Below are 19,796 nucleotides of genomic sequence, written 5' to 3'. Positions count from 1 at the left end.
GGGAAAATATCCTGTTGGGTGGCAAGGGGGCAGGGCTTAGGCCAGCCGTGGGCAAACTACGGTCCGCGGGCCGGATCCAGCCCATTTGAAATGAATAAAACTAAAAAAAAAAAAGACCGTACCCTTTTATGTAATGATGTTTACTTTGAATTTATATTAGTTCACACAAACACTCTATCCATGCTTTTGTTCCGGCCCTCCGGTCCAGTTTAAGAACCCATTGTGGCCCTCGAGTCCAAAAGTTTGCCCACCCCTGGTTTAGGCAGTGGTTCTCAACCTGTGGGTCGCGATCCCTTTGGCGGTCGAACGACCCTTTCACGGGGGTCGCCTAAGACCATCCTGCATATCAGATATTTACATTACGATTCATAACAGTAGCAACATTACAGTTATGAAGTAGCAACGAAAATAATTTTATGGTTGGGTCACAACATGAGGAACTGTATTTAAAGGGCCAGAAGGTTGAGAACCAATGGCTTAGGGTGTGTCTGAGCCCTCTGGGACTAAGGACACCACTGCAACTCCGGGTGGCGCTGATTCTGTCCTCCACCTGCGAGGCCACATCCCCACCTGCAGTTACGTGTGGAACACTCCACCTCTGTCTGGTTCAGTGACGCTCACTAGGTCCCAGGCCCTCTCCAGGGCACAGGAGCCATAAGCAGAAAGGAGACGGATGGTTAAAAGTTCCCGGCTCCCTGCAGGACTACAGCAGAGGAAAAGGAAAGCAGCGTCCCATGTCACTGATCCCCTCCCAGCTGCCCTGGCCCTGATGCAACAATACGAGGCATTTACCAAAGCATGTCTAAGTGGCACTAAGCTGGTAAGGACAGCAAACTGCTCTTCAGAAGGAGAGTCATACATTCTGGTAAACTCATGTAGCAAGTATAAAACCGTAGCCTGAAAACGAATAGCCTAGAACCACCAGAATGAAAGTCAAAAACAAATGGTGGAGTAAAATAAAGAAAGCCATATAAAATATACACAGTGTGACACCAATTGTATAAGGCTTAAAAAATGCAAAATATGTTACCGTCCTTAGCGATGTGAGCAGCTGGGTGTATAAACTAATAAAGAGAAGCAAGAAACATATAAAAAGGAAAAGAAAGATTGCCTGCCACCAGGAGTCCGCGAGAGCCTCTTCCCTCTCTTGTGTCTCCACTTGAGTTGGCTGCTCCGCACGGGGCCCACGGTGGGGGCGCAGCCCCCTGACCTTGCCTGCGCGTCTCAGTGTATTGAAAGTGTATCCACAGGAGCTCATGCTGGTGAGATCATGGCAATCCATGGCTTGGCGCCGGCTGGAAAGAGCTGTTCGTGTTTTAATACTTAATAAAAGTCAAATTCGTCTAGGTGTTTTTATCTGCAAATTCAATGTACTTTAAAATTAATGACTGATTGAAAAATTGTGGTGCAGACTTCTCCCACATAAAATGGTATTTTATAATTCATAGAGAAAATTCTATAGAGTTTACAGTCTGCAAAACGGATACCCTCGGAGTAATTTTTTAGCAGCTGATTAGTACAGTTGAATAGTGGGGATTTTCTCCTTTTATAGTCAATCCTTCCATAGATGTTATAAAGTCAAATATTGTTCTTAAGTATTTTTTAAACGTCTTTGTATCTGAAACATTCATGCAAAAACAGTAGTAGTGGAAAGCGCCTAAACCCTTTTGAAAAGCAACTTGCCAATATTGATATATGAGTATTCCCCTTCTGTAAGCAAGAATCTAATGATCCAGAACATAATGATAGAATGTGTATAAGCCTAGTCTGACATTATTTATAATGCCTCCGCAATCAACCCTAAATGAATAAAAGGAAGGAAATTAATAAATAAGGTCTGAATATATAATCAGTGCCTTCATGGAGCAGACTTTTATGAGAAATGATCCTAAAACAATATAAATTGTTCATTTAATTTTATTCTGGTCTCTGGTTCTTCCTTTTCCCCCAGATAAAACTCAAGGCAAGTCTTATTACTTTCCTGGCAACTTTCGGGTAATAAAAGAATCTCCAGCCCTGACCAGTTTGGCTCAGTGGATAGAGCGTCGGCCTGCTGACCCAAGGGTACCAGGTTTGATTCTGGTCAAGGGCATGTACCTTGGTTGCGGGCACATCCCCAGTAGGGAGTGTGCAGGAGGCAGCTGATCGATGTTTCTCCCTCATTGATGTTTCTAACTCTCTATCCCTCTCCCTTCCTCTCTGTAAAAAATCAATAAAATATATTAAAAAAAAAAGAATCTCCACTAAATAATGAGGCCTAGTCCAGTATAATAAAAACAACTTTATTCAAAATTACAGCCACTTCCCTTTCCCACCAATGTGGAGGTGGAGTGCGATTTCTTTTCTGTTTTCCTCCTTTATGCTTTCAGAAGCTTAGTTTTCTACGCCGGTTTGCTAACTTAATTCCTGACTCAGAGCAGAAGGGAGGGATGAAAGCAAAGGAGAAGGGTCAGAAAAGTTGTGAAATTGACTGATACTGACATTGGGCTGTCTGGGCCTGGCAGGTGTGTAAAGCCCGTGGGATACGTGCACTGGTTCTCAACCTTCCTAATGCCGCGACCCTTTAATACAGTTCCTCATGTTGTGGTGACCCCCAACCATAAAATTATTTTCGTTGCTACTTCATAACTGTAATGTTGTTACTGTTATGAATTGTAATGTAAATATCTGATATGCAGGATGTATTTAGGCGACCCCTGTGAAAGGGTCATTCGACCGCCAAAGGGGTCGCGACCCACAGGTTGAGAACCGCTGCTTTATAGGATCCCCAGAGACATTCTTAATTCCATGGCTGGGGATCTCTCACCTGGCTACACTCTCCTCTGGCTGGCCACTGTCCTAAGCCTCAGCCTCCTGCTGCAGAGCTTTTGAAACTCTAAGCAGCTCTCTTGGAGATGGAAAACAACCCCAGATTCCAACATATGGCCAAACTCCACTCCCTGGAAACACACACACTCTCTGACCCAGCAAACTCTAGAAATGTGAATGACACAACGACCCAGTCTCCTTCTTGCCAAAATCACAGCAGCAGGCCAGCCCACTGCCCAACAGTAGCTCTCAGCAGGCAGTTAGACCCTCCAGCTGGTGTGTTCCCAGGAGCAGAGAACACCCACCAAGCTCTCAGAGTGGTTTCCTCGCACCCCTCTCCCCGGCCTTAGGTAAGTTGAATATCACCTTGCAATTCCTGCCAGTTAGGGGTAACTAGGCTCCACAACATACCAGCAGTGGTCTCCAAATATCTTTGAATAAGCTCCACAAACTACTCTCAGACGCTTCAATTTCATTTCTAAACTGGAGCGTAGAAGGAGGCCGTGGGGTGTTCGGTTAAGAATAAAAAACAGTTAAATAGTTTTCTCTACATCTTTGCCCTGTTCAGTGGTCCAGTGACCTGGCTTCCTATCCAAATCAGAGGCCAAAGGAGACCCTCGTTATCTGAATATCCTGTTACAAATGAACTTGTATTCAGTCACCATGTGATCATTTGAAACAGTCTGCAAGACAGAAAATTCTAACATTATTACAGCTCTGTAAAAAGCTTACAAATAATTAAAAAAAAAAAAAAGACTCAAGCAGCCCTGGAGATCATTTTACAAACCTAATGTTATGAGTTAAGAACATCTGCATTACAGCCCTGGCTGGCAATGCTCAATGATTAGCGCATCGGCCGGGTCAAGAGCAAGTACCTGGGTTGCAGGTTCGATCCCCACTTCCCAGTCAGGGTGCCTGTGGGAGACAAAAAAATCAATGTGTCTCTCTCACATCAATGTTTCTCTTTCTCTCCTCTCTCTCTCTCTCCCTCTCCCCCTCCCTTCCACTCTCTCTAAAAATCAATGGGAAAAAATATCCTTGGGTAAAGTATAAAAAACAAAAAAGAGCATCTGCATTATAAAGGAAAAGGCTTTATCATTTAAAATGTTTTCAAATAAAATACCCCTAAAAATACAGAGTCAATCTGTATATTACTTTGATCTTATACATATATTCAATTACATTGAGAAAATGTTAATAAGGATTTAGATTACACATTAATAACAATAACAAAATAATAGTAAACATTTATTGGGCACATATTCTGACTGCTTCATGTATATTAATTCATTTAATCCTTAACACCATGAGGTGACTACTATGTCATCATCAATTTCCAGATAAAGAAAACAAGGCACAAGGAGGTTAGGTAACTTGTCCAAGGTTTAAAGGCTATAATTCCAGTGCTACTGGCCCACATTTTGGACCAGATTTACAAAACTAAGAGCTGCTATAATGTTTTCTTTAAAATTGCAATTTTAGAGGTGAGCCTGTTAGGGCATTCTAAAAATACTGTGTTGAGCCTAAACATTGTAACATGATTCACTTTAAATAATACTTATTTGTTGGCAGAATGACTATTAGATCAGAAATTCTCCAATGTAGAAAGCTACAATTCTAAAACCTAGTTACCTAGATCTAAGTCCTCTATTCAAGATGTAAATATGCACATAACTTTGGTTCAATCATTATTTTAAATAATTCTTTATTGTTCAAAGTATTACATATGTCCCCTTCCTCCCACCCCCCCACCAATTAACCCCCTTTAGCACCCCTCCCCCTCGTTTTAGGGTGCTGAAGGCCTGGTTCAATCATTTTTAACAAACTGGAAAGTCTCTGCTGATTTTGGCTGCAAAGTATTGAAAACCACCCAAGACTTCAAATCAGAGACTGACAGAGACTGGTCTCTACCACACATCCAAATGATGTGGTCTTGAACATGTCCTTTAACCCTGCAGAGCTCAATTTCCCACCAGACTGCCTGGGCCATACCCCCACTCCCTAAGCCATGATTTTGTGATTCTATCTGCTCAGTCTAATCATTAGTCAGCAAACTGTATTAACTGATTGGAAGAGGAGACCAACAGGTATCGAAACACAGCCTCAACCTCTTTGTAATTTAGGAAACATCTTTTAGCCTTCTCTATATTTCATTCTTCCTACTCTGGTTTGGAGGAAAGATTAATATTATTATCAAAAAAGGGGGGCAACATCAAGTTTACTTTTTTAAAAAAAAAAAAATCTGTCCAAAAATGAAAACAAACGTCTTAAGCCAATTCAAGGAGCATACCCATAAAGTGATCTTTTCAAATTTTATGGTATTCACTAAGCTAGGGTTTGAAAGATTTACATTATAGTCTGATATTGAATGCTGAATACTTGCAAAACAAGAATTTAAAAAAAAAATAGAGGGTGATTAATTTGTGCTCGCTTATCACTAGCAAGACAAATACAGCTGTCAAAAATAGAATTTTGCAAGTTACTTAATAACGTGAGCCGGTCTGATACAACAAATATACTTTGTAATATCATCTTTAAATAATTGGGTCATTGTGGACAATGATAGCTGAAAATTACTTCAGAGAGTAAAATAAACAATGCAATAAATATATAATATTTATTTCATAAATATTATTGATACAAATTGTGTGGCCCTGGCCAGTATGGCTCAGTCGGTTGGGGGTCATGCCCTGCACTGGAAGGTTGCCTGCTCAATTCCTGGTCAGGCCACATGGCAAAGTTGCAGACTTGATCCCCAGTAGGGGGCACGCAGGAGGCAGCCGATGGATGTTTCATTCTCACATTGACATTTCACTCTCTCTCCCTCTATAAAAAAAAGTCAGTAAAAACAAAATCTTTAAAAAAAAATGTGTGATGTTGACAAGTTAGCTTTCAACTTCATAGCTTGCCTTATGCCACATAGAAATATTTTGGAAGTAAGCGCGCTGCAGTGCTAACTTGTAAAAAGTCTTTGTGTCCAGGCAATGGGATTACGTGTAGTGCTCTCTTTCCCTACTTTTTAATTCTGACCTGTACTTCCCAGATTTGCTAAAACTAGTATATATTTCTTTGAGAGTCAAAGGAAAAAAAAAATCACATTGTGATGATTCTTTCCTCACGAAGTCACCAATGATGTGGGTCAAACATCTGTGACAGGTGATGCTCCTCCCATCTGAAAGCTTCTCATTAAAACTAGGCAAAGGGAAAGGGGGGTAAGCGGTAGGTGGAGGTGGGCAAAGGAGGGACATGGGGACGGAAAGGGACTTTGCTTGGGGTGATGGGCGCACAAATACCCAGTGCAGATGATTGAGTTGCACAGTTGAAACTTGTATACTTTGGTGAACCAATCTCACCCCAATAAGTTCAATTAGAAAACTAGGCAAATGTTACATGTTTTATTGATTTTAGAGAGAGAGAGGAAGGGAGAGAGAGAGAAGTATTGATCAGTTGCCTCCAAATGCAACCTGAGGGGACCAAACTAAGTAATTTGGTCATAGGCCCAGACCAGAAATCAAACCGGTGACCTTTCAGTGCATGGGACAATGCTCAACCAGCTGAGCCACACCGGTCAAGGCACAAATAGATTGTTTATAGATATACTAGAGGCCTGATGCAGAAATTCGTGCAAGGGCCTTGGCCCCGGCCTCCGCCTGCCGCTGCCGCTGCCGCTGCTGGGGGCCTCTGCCACCTCTGCCGTGGCCCCTGCCCACTGCAGCCTTGTCCGAAAGCAAGGACATCTGGAAGGATGACCTGTCTAATTAGCATATTAAGCTTTTATTATTATAGATTTTCAGAAAACTTTCTACACAGTGTAGGGTCAGTTTACATTAATTATAAATCTACTACTACTAAAGCTATATATATATGTTTAATAAACATCACCCTGAAATAGTCTGAATATATTTTTAAAGTAGACTCAGAATACTTATAATTTTAAATTATTTAAAATATGGTGTGTATTAGCACTGTTTTTCCAGGTACCCTATTGATAATCTATTTTCTAAAAAATAATTCAACACAATAAATTTTTGTCAGTATCATAGTACCATTGCTTTCTTTTAAAAAAAAGATTGTTAAGCTTTAATTTTAGCTTTCAGATACATTAAATGTCATTAATTTATATTAGACTATAAATGTACTACATCAAATTTATAATAATTAGAATTTTTAAAATACCAAATATGCATTATTTATTTTGAACTGCTTTTGCAACTTGTAGCTTTAAACTTTTTTTATTTATCTTTATTGTTGAAAGTATTACAGATGTCCCCTTTTCTTTTTCCATTGGCCCCCTCCATCTCACCCCTCATCCCTCCTCTCCCCCACCTTCACCACACTATTGTATGTGTCCATGGGTTATGCATACATGCATATAAATTATTTGGTTAATCTCTCCCCACCCACCCCCACCTTCTCACTGAGATTCAACAGTCTGTTCCATGCTTCTATGTTTCTGGATCTATTTTGTTCAGTTTATTTTGTTCATTAGATTCCACATGTGTGAGATCATGTGATACTTGTCTTTCTCTGACTGGCTTTATTTTGCTTAGCATAAAACTCTCCAGGTCCCTCTATGCTGCTATTGTTTTCTTAATCCAATGGTTGTCCTTGGTAAACTTAATCACTTTTTGTTTTTCTGTTTTGTTTCCTTAGTCCCTATTATTGAACACAATGCATTGTTACTAGGCCTTGACATGATGCATTTAAAATAGTAGCAATGAGGATGAATTTATCCAAAATTTAAAATGCATCAAATGCGCAATACAGATGTGGGTGCTACCTCTCTACTTAGAGGCTTAAACCTGACCATACTCTGACCTAAGGTATGAGGATATATATTTAGACATAAGGATGTTCATTATAGTGAAATTTATGATGTTTAAAAATGAAACATATTCTGAATGCCCAATAAAATATTACTAGTTACATAAAATCCTTATATTTTCAAATTATACAGCCATGTAAAACTCTGATTTCAAACAAAGACATGGAGAAATATCTAATTTTATGTTTACTTCAAAATCAGAATGTAAAATTTATATAAACTTCCAAGTAATATTTTAAGAAGTTATTCACACAGTAAAAAATATTGAAAAATAATAAAATGTAAATCTCCGATTTGGAATAAGTTTTTGTTTCATACTCTTTTTTTCCACCAAATGTCTTTTTTTAAAAGATAATTTTTTAATTAAAAGTGCTGAAGAAATGACAACCATTATATATAAGACTATTATTTTCCAAACTTCCTATAATGATGTGGATTATTTTTTATAAGGAAAAATCTCCAAGTTAGAAAAATAAATTCTAAGGAGTATACATTTAAGAGAAGAATAAAAGGGGAAATTTTAATAGATAACACTGTATTACTAAAGTTGGATAATAGGTACCGGGTTCATTAGGCTATTCTTTCTCATTCTTTATATGTTTGAATATAGTTTATTTCAGAGTTAGAATAGCCCCATAGTTATACAATTCAAAAGACGTAAGCCAGAGGTCTGCAAACAATGACCCAAGATTTAAATGTGGCTACAGTTTGTTTTTGTAGTGACTGCGGGCTCTGAATGTTTTTCACATTTTTAAAGGGCTATTTTTTTGAAAGCCTAAAATGTCAACTAGCTGGCCTTTTACAGAAAAAGTTTGCTGACCACAGCCCTAGCCCTTAATCTATTACTCTATGTTAGAAGCTAACCCACAGTTTTTAAAGAAAATTTCTTATTACTGCTTAACCAAAATGTTTGTAAAATGCAGAATACCTTTGAGCAGTGAAGACAGTGTGCCTTAAGTTCAAAGATCCATTAAGACTCACAGCAGATAGAGAAAATAAGTGGGCTTCATCCTTCTCTTCCTTTTTGAATTGGCCATCAGCCTCGATTCCCTCAAACTAGGAACAAAATTCCTAGTCTTTAATTCCTACTCCTCAAATTTTGTTTTCTACGCATGTTCCTTTAAATGGCATTTCAATGCAACCACATTATTTTATTCTAATGCGTTCAATTCCTCAGTGAAAATGTGCAAGTCATAGGTACAAAGGGTGGTGCTAGATCACCATAAATCTGATTAGGATACACCCCCCTCTTCTAAGGGTACCCCAAATTAAGTTAAATCCCCCATCTCTCTGGTTTGGTACTTTGGGAATTTTATGTAGGCTTTTCTCAAATTGCAATATTTCCCCCTACAAGTAATGCAATAAAAACAAGTAACTTAGGAACCTCAGTGTTTACAATCAGCTCTATCTAGATTAGCTCAGGATGAGGCAGATGGAAAAACACTGTGGCACTGACATTCTTTTCCAACCACCACCCAAAAATCCTAGGGACAGAAATAGGAATTGGACTTCATGGTAAAATATAGCTCCTGGGTCCCGTATTTTCTTCTACTGCCTGTTCTCACCACCTGCCCATGTCCCTGCTATCCCAGGACTTAGGTCATTCACCAAGTGCATGAATACCAATTCTTTAAATAGGTAGCCTGAGCAGGAGAACAGGATGGGATGAGCACATCATCACAGGCACGTGTTTCCCTAAGCTTATCACCCCAGCCACCCACCGGCCAGCTTTGTTTTAAAGCTCTTAAGGAGCTCTGCTTCTACGAGCCGGAAATGCCACCGCCTGGTGTGGGAGACTCCACATGAAGAACAGGCCTGTGGATGCTTTTGTGGAGATGTGTGTGCCTGACATGGGATGGGAACGGCAGCATCCCAAGCAATAGAAATTCCTCCCAGGAGCTATTTTCCAACAGCCATGAACTTCTCCTCGAATAGCCTAAATACCAGTAGACAGTTGGCTTTCTATGAGGTCTTCAAAATAAAGTTCAAAATCTTTGCAAGCTATGCGGTTCCCCCCAAACTAGAAGCACATGCGGTTTTCTACTTTATCCGCCTAAAAATCAGTGTGGACTTCATGACTCAAAAACAAAAAAAAGCATGGGCAGCTCTTCTGCACTTTAGACTTTGCTTGCAGGCAAGTTCGGGATTTTTTTTGAAGTGTTACCTCTTTGTTTAATATAGTGCAGAGCCAAAAATAAGTGACTCTTCATCTTCAGAACCTAAAAGCTTACCCCTGTGAGATGCAAAGACAGCTTTCTAACAGACTAAGGAGGGGGAAAGTGACATCACGGAGCCATACAATTAAGAATGTGCAAGGACTTCAACTCGTATCTTTGTTAGCACTGTTGCAGAGGTGCCTGGAGAGAGCTGCGATGAGTTATACAATATTAAATCACTTTGAATTTCAGACCGAGAAAAGTATTCCATTTTTAATTGATTTGAATACTCAGATGAAGAAAGTCCGTGGCTGGAGGTATGCTTTAAATACCTCTCCAGGCCCTGCTAAGCTTTCCAACAGAGAGCGGGACTGGGGCTCAGCTTTTAGTAGATAACAATGTCTAGCTAGAATTTAATCATGATTTCTATCCTTTGTAATTGCTTTTATTACTAACTTCTATTTGTGGAAAAGGATACTGATACTCTACTTACAAGAATGATATACATTTTCTTTTCTGCATACATTTCTTTAAGTAGTTAATGAAGTAGGTGCTATTTGGATATGCAATGAAAGATACTTTGATTTTTTAAATCTCTGTAATATTTTTTAAGGATCCTATTGACAAACTCACAAAACATAAAATAACCATTTTCCCACCTTTTAATATGGTGTCAAAGTCTGCCTCTTAACACCCTCACAAAACCTTGGCAATCACTGGCATCCATATTGCATATGCCTTGCAAATATTGTAGAAAAAAATACTAATAAGGTTGATGCCCACTTCCATAGTATATAAGTTAAATAAACTCTGCTTTCTAAAATATTCCCAGTCTAAAATAGATTTACCAACATTAAGTCAGTGATCTTAACAGAATATAAAGGTGAACAAATTAAATACACAAGACAGATAATTATCTATTATAAATGAATATTCCCCATAGCCCTGTCTATTGTCCTCAGGCAAAAAAAAAAAACGTCATAAGCAGAACCAAGGTAAAACTCACATCTAAGACTCCTTTTAGAACATCTTATTTAAGGTCTTTTAGACTTGCCTTGAACCCTATCACATAATGAGATATATAGGTGTTATGCAGATGAAAAGTCACAAAATATTAATGTCTAATAAGGATTTTATTTACTCTTACAAACCAATAACTGGGAAAATACACTGTTAATTCATGAACTGCAATAGATTAGAGTCCAGAGAGACATTCTCAATGCATCAGCACCCACTGTGAGAACAGTCCCCATGAGTTTGCCTTAGAACTACTGTTCTGAGTATGGCCCTGGTGACTGGCATGCTTCTGAAGGCTAGAAATGCCACCTGGTCTGGGTATATCACCCAGCACCTGAGAGAACAGGAGCAGAAATAAATTCGTAGTCACTGGAAAATGGATAGAACACCTGAAAGCAGATTAGGAAGGGACGATATCCAGTTTCTTCCCTCTGGGCAAGGGAAAAAACAACAACAAAGAACCAAAGAGAACCATAAAGATGATTACAGATTTAGCATATAAAATTCCCAAAGAACCATTAAAGGAATTGAAATTACTACTCATGGGGAAAAAAGGCAACCAGACTGAATGAGGGTTCATTCATTAACGTCCTTCCAGTTTATGAATGAACTCATTTATGGTAGACCACAAACCATCTGGTCTTCATGTTGAACCCAAAAGTAGGTGTAACACACAACATACAGAATCATGAGGCTGGTAAGTGTGAAAGCCGTCATGACTTTTGAACAGTATATATACCATAAAGTTTACGAGATCAAGAATCTTAGGAGCTTCGTTCTAGTGTTGTTTGTAATAAATTAAACCAGTGCGACTTCAGACAACTCACATAATTTCTCTGAACTCAGTTTCCTCAACTGTACAATGAACATACTGGGTTAAAATAAAAACAAGAGAAGAATATGGTCATGACTACAAGCATGGACTCAGGATTCAAAAAACTGTCTTTGTCATTTACTGCTTGTACAAATCTGGGCACATTATGTGCCTTGGAATCCTCATCTATAAATGCAAAGTAAATAGCATCATCCACATACCATCAACTAACCATATTGAGAAAATTAAATAAGTTAATACGTGAAAAGCACTTAGCACAGTGACCAACTCAATTAGGGTTAGCTGTTGTTTTAGCAGGGTTTTGTTTGGGGGGGTTTTTTGGTGGGGGGTGCGGTTGGGAGATTTTCTGCCATACTTAGTATTATGTGTAAGTAGTAGAAGCTAATTTTGGTTGATTAAGCAGAAAAGGGGTTTATTGAAAGGATACTGGTTCACAGAAACAATTGATTTCAAGAACCAGATTCAAAGATAAGCTTTTAGAAATGAACCCCAAATATCACAAATCTTGAATGATATGAAAATGCATCCACAATCACAGAATGCTCAAAACTACAGTTTGTGTCATTCCAATTTCTGCACCAGAACTCAGTTTTCCTTTATTCTAACTATGGCTGTCCCAGCTGCAAGGGGAACTAGAAAATCAACTGTCTGGCCTTTTAAAATCTTGTAGAAGGCTGTTCTGCCAAGATTCTCCAGATGTATAAAAAACAAAAAATCAGATGCCAGGTGGCCAAAATGAACTCAATCTGTTTGACTTTTACTCTAAGATTTATTGCTTGGAGTCATTTGTTAAAGGTTGTGTGATTTTATTCAAGGTCAAGAATAAGGTTTTCATAATCCTTTAAAGACTCCATGGTTCCATCAGGAAAGGCTTAAAATACCCGGGGACAGAAGGAACTTCCAAATACCCTTGACATATAAACAGAGTTACTAGGCAGGCTTGGTATCCAATGTTGAAGTTAAAAAAATCACTAGATTTATAGTTAGCATTAGGTCATCCGTGTTTAATTTCCATAGTTGAAGATTTTCACCTATACATACATGACTAGGGGGAGTGAATGGTTTCCAAGTCGTCAGTTGGGAAAATAAAAATTCTCAAAATTGAATGAACATTCTCTCATGGAAAAAAAAATCCTATATTCTCTCTCTGAACTATTAATACATCTGTGCTGCCAGGGGGCTGGGGAGGTGCATTCCACAAGGAGGACATCAGCCAGGAGGGGAAAGAGCAATTATAATTGGGCTTTATCTATTTTAAACTCAACTGTAAAAAAAATAGTGCCTAAAATACCAGCAATCCAGCTCCCAACTGTCCTTTCTGAGCAAGGGACAGAAATACTGACCCCATGACTAATGCCCGGTGCCTGTCTCAAATGGGCCTGGATCTCCACCACTGGTGCATTACAAGCCCGGTGGGTGGTTCATAAAGCAGTAGCGCCCCCCCCCCCCCCACCGCCGCACCCCCTCAGTGCGTGAACCCTGCGGCATCTCTGAACAAGTCTGACCCTTTGGGATCCCAAAAATATTCTTGGGGAACTTAATTCAAGTGTTTATAGAAACCACAGAAAGGCAATTAAGAAGCTTTCCTGCCCAATCATTTTGGCTCATTAAGCAGATGAATTCTCATATACACATGATTCACACAAAATAGTTTGGTGACATCTGTAGCAATTAGAGCAAGAAAGAAAGTTGAAGGGAAAATTTACAAAGGTCATTGTGCTCACTGCCTATTTATTTTCGAACACACGAAGCTTGTCAAATCAGAAATTCTGGTATGTTACTATTGTGGGATGAAAATTTGGTTTCCTCAACCGGAAGAATAAGAATACTGTCACATTCAATCTATGTTGTTTCCAATAATCCACTGAATAGTAGTCTGTATCTAGACATTTGAGATAAACAAAAACGGCCTGAGGGATCACCATCAACCAACCACATGGTGAGAGTTGGCCTAAGGAGGCAGACCCTAGTTTGGAAACAGAAATACGTCTCTCTATAAGCAATAAGTGTGAGATATTCCCTCCCCCCAAAAAATTGTGTAATAAAATAATTGGAAATTGAAAAGGATTTTAAATGCAACAGAGAGGTTTCAAGTTAATGGCATGATGTGTGTTTTTTTTTTCATAAATAAATATTTAAAGGTATGGATCTGTTATAAGTGATTAGGTTTCCATATAACAAGGCAACAAAATGTAGCTGATGGACTTTGAAACCAGCCTGCCCGATTTCAAATCCTGACTTCAGTTCCCAGCTCAGCAAATAACTTAAATCTCTCTGGGCTTCTGTGTAAAATGGGGATAGTAACAGTCCAGAACCCATGATGGTGTTTGAGGATTAGAACAGTGGCTGGCTGGATAGGCATTTGTTAGAAGGTAAGTAAATAAAATTTTAATATGTCTCCAAAAGTATGCAATTTATACTTTTCAGGGCATTCTTAGTTGACATATAACTCACTGGGTTCTTAACTTTTTAAAATAAAAATATGAAACATTTCATTTCTTTTATTTCTCAGTAATAACAAATATTTGCTACTGGATAATCCTGCAAGAATACAGGGAAGAAAAAAAATACAAGAACTCTTGAGGCAAATATTTTAATATTTAGTAAAATGAAAAACATCCAGTCATTTAAAGCAAAACGTAATCAAGGCAAGGTAGCTCACCCATCTGATGTCTTTTTTTTTAAATTTAGAGCAACATAATATAAATTACTAGGATTAAAAATGTGATCGCAACCACAGACATCATTGAAATACTGTGCTTTAAATTGCTTTGGTGCTAACACATAAAATAATTGAGAAAAGAATCAAGTTGGTAATATATAAAGATTTATCAGTGAAGCTAGAAGCTGTTTTACTTTGTTTGAAACAACAATTATTGTACAAAACAATATTTCTGTTTTTTAAATTTTTTTATTGATTTCAGACAGAGGAAGTGAGAGGAAGAGAGGGATAGAAACATCAATGATGAGAAAGAATCATTTTTCACCTACTTCCTGCACACCCCTACTAGAGATTGAGCCTGAAACTCAGGCATGTGCCCTGACCGGGAATCGAACCGTGACTTCCTGGTTCATAGGTTGAACGCTCAACCACTCAGCCACACTGGCTTGGCTGTTGTTGTTTTTAATCCTCACCCAAATATATTTTTATTGATTTTTATATAGAGAGGAAGGGAGGGTGAAGAGGTGGAGATGGGGGGGAGGGAGGGAGAAAAAAGGGGAGAGGGGGGAGTGAGAGAGAGAGACCTTACTCACCCCAACCAGGAATTGAACCAGCAACCTTTTGGTGTACAGGACAATGCTCCAACCAACTGAGCCACCCTCGGCCAGGGCGCACAACAATGTTTTTAAACAACCCACATATCTTTTTTAAATATGTATAAAAAGCATTTGGAAAGGTAGTGCAATTTTTTAACAGTAACTACATCTATGGATGGGTAGGGTAATGCATTTGGGAACTTTTCTTTTTACCTTATGCATTACTAAGTTTTTCCCAACATGTATCATTTTATAGTATAAAACATTTTAAAGTGTTATTTGTAGAAGTTAGTAATGCATATTGATGTCTGGTTCCTTATAGTTTCCTTTCTTCAAAAATCACAAATGCACAAAGGCAAAGAGTTCTGCCTATGCCTAAGTGTAAAGTAAATTTACAGTTTTCTGGCAGATCGAGGGTGGTGGATTAGGCCTACACGTCACTTTGGGCCCCTGAGTTACTTTTAGGTCCTTAACCTTTAGAGAAATATCGCTGGCATTGCAGAGAAGCACCAATGCTATTCCTCCCCAAATAAGGACATCAAATTAACCAAGGATTTTTAGGACAAACGAAAAAATAGCAACTAATTCTATTTGGACAGAGAACAGCATTATTCCCCACAAAGAGATCCAACATTAGTAAACACCTCTCATCATTTGTCAGCTTTGAAAATAGATTGAAGTCCCTCACCAGCTACCCCCCAAATTAGCCAACCACTCCTTCCAACAGTAATCTGATAATGTTTCTATTCAGGGTCTTGTGTTGCCTTCCTTGGCATATGAAACAACCAAAATTCAAGGACGCAAGAAGAGAATTAATAACCAAGAAATATATATCACATGCCAAGTGCCGTACCATACATATCTGATGCATTCTCTCCTAGAATCAAAGGCTGATATTGTCCTCACTGTGCTTCTGAGAATACTGAGGTTCTGAGAAGTCATCCAAGGCCCCTCAGCTAGTGAGTCACAGAACCAAGTAGTCCAGCTCCAGAGCACTTTACCACCACACCACACAGCCTCCACAGTGGATCCAAAGGATAGTCAGATCCTTTGGTGATTAGGTGATTCTGAGTGACACCAGAAAATAAGAACCCTTTCTATGTACTCAGAAATTTATCAGTTTTCACATGCTCATCTCAAGCAAGCCACTGAAGCATAGAGTGTGATATTAAAATCCATACAAAGAGACTTTTATGGTTTTTATCCTCTGACCAGGCCACCCTTATTTGTCAATGATAAGTGTGTTTCTTACTGTGAATAATTCTGAAAAAATAATTGAGAAGCTTGGACTAAAGATCTCTTGTTTTCTTCTGTCCCCCGTACAACCTCCCCTGGATTTGCAGGAAAATGGACAAAGAAAATATGGGGGCCCTCCACCTGGTTGGGATGCTGCCCCCCCAGAAAGGGGCTGTGAAATCTTTATTGGGAAACTTCCCCGAGACCTTTTTGAGGATGAACTTATACCATTATGTGAAAAAGTGAGTCCATATTTAAATTTGCTTATATTTCAAGGGAAATGTACTACTATCTTCACTTTGCTTTCATGCTCGTATTTCCTGGCCAGTGATGATTTCTCCCAATTGCTATTCCTCAAGCAGACAAAACCTTCCTACCTGCTGGCGATGGTCTCAGCTCTATCCTTTTACTGACAGCCTGACATCCCCTACTACTGACATCGCTGATGACTATCAAATCTATATTTCAAACCCCGATCTCCACTGGCATGCCATCTCGCTGCCAACTCCATGTGTCTGTCAATACAGACTAACACTACAACATCCTGTCTAAAAACAGACATTGTTCCAACTTGACATTTTAATATGTGTGCAACATTTTTACATAAAAATAATAGGGAGGTTTGTCATAGCTCAGAACTGTGTCTATTATGTATTGGTCCACAATAAAAATTTTTTGACAAGTTTGAATTTCTTGTCCACCCTAATGTATCAATAAAATTAAGTAGTATATAATTATTAAGGTTCTCAAAGTAATTATGCAATTGTTAAGGGATAAACCTCCCCAGTTTTAATTCCAAATGATATTTTGTTACTAAACCCCAATGAAATGGAGAATACAAAATTAACAGTTATTTTCAATAATTTACCAAGTGGTGTTTAAACAACCACATTCCTAGAAAATTCAGTAAAATTAGTTTAGCTACTTATTTCCCTAAATGCCCAAACCAGCTGTGAGTGTGTGTGTGTGTGTGTGTGTGTGTGAGAGAGAGTAACTCAGCCTCAGAACCGTGTCTAATTTTATATATACAATCCCCCTTGGGCTGTGGCCAAATTATGGACTTAATCCTGTAGATTTTATACACTAAACCTGAAAGTGAGCAGCAAGAAACACCTGGAACAGGTGAAACATGTTGAACTCTTTCCCAATAAGCCCAAAAGAAATAGGTGTCCTTCTTTGAATACCTTGGGGTGGGCAGGGGCAGGTGAGGCTGAACTGAGGGGTAACCAACCAGTGTGTCACAGCATATGCTTAATGATGCTTCTTCTCCCCACACATGCCCCTCATATCTATTTGGGCTCCCCTTCTTGCAGCAGCAGGCAAGCGTGAATTGCTGAGCCTGTATTTCTGGAGAACATTTGGAGTATCAAGTAGTACATTGGCAAAGCAGAATGGCTGTAGCCAGAGATGTAGTCAGTACCCTCCTGGGTGGGGGTCCTGCATTTCCCTTCAGCCTACAGACTGCGAAATAACAGGGCTCCCCAGATTATTCTCTGAAACACATCATCTGTATTAATTTTGATGTCACGGTTGGGTGGGGGGGAAAGTCAGCTAAGAAGATTCAGCAAGGGTCCAAATTAGTGTTCCTGTTTTTTCTTTTAAGTATCCATGGCAGAGTATTACCAAGTAAAGATAACACTAAGGAGACTTCAGAGGCCAATGAAGGGGGCAAGGATGAATCTATCAAGAAATTGTACTTCTGGTGACAAATGTGTTTTCAGATCCCTAAAACAGTGTCTCAATCCCCCGATAGTTGTGTGGTGACAGGTCATTTGCTCTGTCAACAAATATATTCCGTTACCTCAGGCTGAAATGCCACTTGTACACTTTTTTAGAATTAACTTGCCTTTGCCCAAGAGTCAGGTAATGGATCTGAACCCCGCATGTGCAAACCATTCCACCTGGGATGCAAATGCCAAATATGGCAGTGACCGACTTCAGAAAGCATTGTGTGCACGTGTGCACGTGTGTGTTCATTTGGAAGAACAAATGCATACATATGAATTTCTCTTTTTCTCTTATTTATAGATGGGTAAAATTTATGAAATGAGAATGATGATGGATTTTAATGGCAACAATAGAGGATATGCCTTTGTAACATTCTCAAATAAACAGGAGGCCAAGAATGCAATCAAGCAACTTAATAATTATGAAATCAGGTAAGCAGAACAGATACCCCAGAGCTGACCTCACCTGCTTCCACTCAGCCTTGTTTCAATGGAACCTGCCAGAGAGAGAACCTTTCTTGTAGAGAATAACCTTTGATTTGCTCTGACCAGGGGAATGATAAAGTTCTCATCCGGAAAAGACCCACAGTTGTCTGAGCATCCTCCTCCCCCTCAAATAGTCACAGAGAATCATCTAAATACCTGGCTCTGGAGACATGAAAATCGAGCCCTCAGCTTTTGAGAGATGGCTTTTCTTCTCCAAGCAATTCTAGGGAAGGTGCCTGACAAACCCCACATTTAGAAATAGAACATGGAGCCCCTAGGCGCCCCCTGCTGGTAACTGATAGCTGACCAGCCCCAAATTATCAAAAATAATAATTTCTAAAGATCTAGTCGTAAACCATTTTTTTAAAGTAAAGTTTAAAAAGAAAAGATTACTTTATCAACTCTTCGCTTCCACCCTACTCCCATAAACCATATTCCTAGTCAACCGTGGGCAAACTACTCCCGCGGGCCGGATTCGGCCCGTTTGAAATGAATAAAACTAAAAAAAAAAAAAAAGACCGTACCCTTTTACGTAATGATGTTTACTTTGAATTTATATTAGTTCACACAAACACTCCATCCATGCTTTTGTTCCGGCCCTCCGGTCCAGTTTAAGAACCCATTGTGGCCCTCGAGTCAAAAAGTTTGCCCACCCCTGTAGAGCGACGGAGATGAACCCGTCACAGATCTGATCCGTGGTCCTTGGTTCTTCAGAAAAGCAGAGAAGGCAACTAGGACAGTGGCCCAACCTGGCCAGGATACCTGCCGCACATATAAGCCACTATTTCCAAGAACTCAGCATTCTCCCACTCACCTGGGTGGGCCTTTTCGACCATGACAAACAAGCGGTTTCTGTTAAGGGAATTTGGGCCGATTTTAATAATTTTGTGTTATTACAAAAGTCACACAGCCTGATTCGCAACACACACACGCACACACACACACATACACCAACAAAAAAATCCTACAAAGTAATAAAAGTTAAACCATTCCTCCATAACCCCATTGCCCAAAGATAATCACTGTTGATTTTTTATTGTCTTTTTGGGTTTTCCATAGTTTTAATAAAAATAGCCTTCTCACATATTTAATTTGTAGCCTTTTTTTTTTAACCCAGCAGCATATCGTGAACTGCCTTTTTTAACCAATAAATATGCTTCTACATTAGTATGTCCAATGACTGTAGCGCATCCTATACTATGAATGCCCGTCTTCTGTTAACTAGTGCTTCTCAGCCAGCAGCATTATTGTCCACCCTAGGGGACATTTAGAAAATGAGGAGGCATTTTTTCAATGACCTAACGGGTAGCTACTGGCAGTTAGTGGGCAAGAACCAGGGTGACAACTATACTATGGTATACAATGGTATACAATGAAGAAATGTCCAATCCCAAAGTCAGTAACATCTCAGGCGAGACACATTAAACCAGTAGTTCTCAACCTATGGG

The 19,796-nt window shown here is 39.2% G+C and overlaps 1 protein-coding gene across 3 annotated transcripts in view; it reads left to right on the top strand.

The window, feature by feature from the left end:
• A1CF (APOBEC1 complementation factor) overlaps positions 1-19,796 on the top strand; it is an 81,233-nt gene that overhangs the window by 28,854 nt on the left and 32,583 nt on the right. For all 3 annotated transcript variants that reach the window (XM_036336757.1, XM_036336756.1, XM_036336755.1), the window contains 2 exons: positions 16,243-16,377; positions 18,164-18,294. In XM_036336757.1, the coding sequence (XP_036192650.1) occupies positions 18,164-18,294 (131 nt within the window). In that variant the 5' untranslated portion in view covers positions 16,243-16,377. The remainder of the gene's footprint in view (positions 1-16,242; positions 16,378-18,163; positions 18,295-19,796) is intronic.

This window comes from Myotis myotis, unplaced genomic scaffold, assembly GCF_014108235.1.
Source record: "Myotis myotis isolate mMyoMyo1 unplaced genomic scaffold, mMyoMyo1.p scaffold_m19_p_15, whole genome shotgun sequence".
NCBI lineage: Eukaryota > Metazoa > Chordata > Mammalia > Chiroptera > Vespertilionidae > Myotis > Myotis myotis.
The sequence above is the reverse complement of the archived record's forward strand: the minus strand, read 5'-3'. Positions and strand labels throughout refer to the sequence as shown.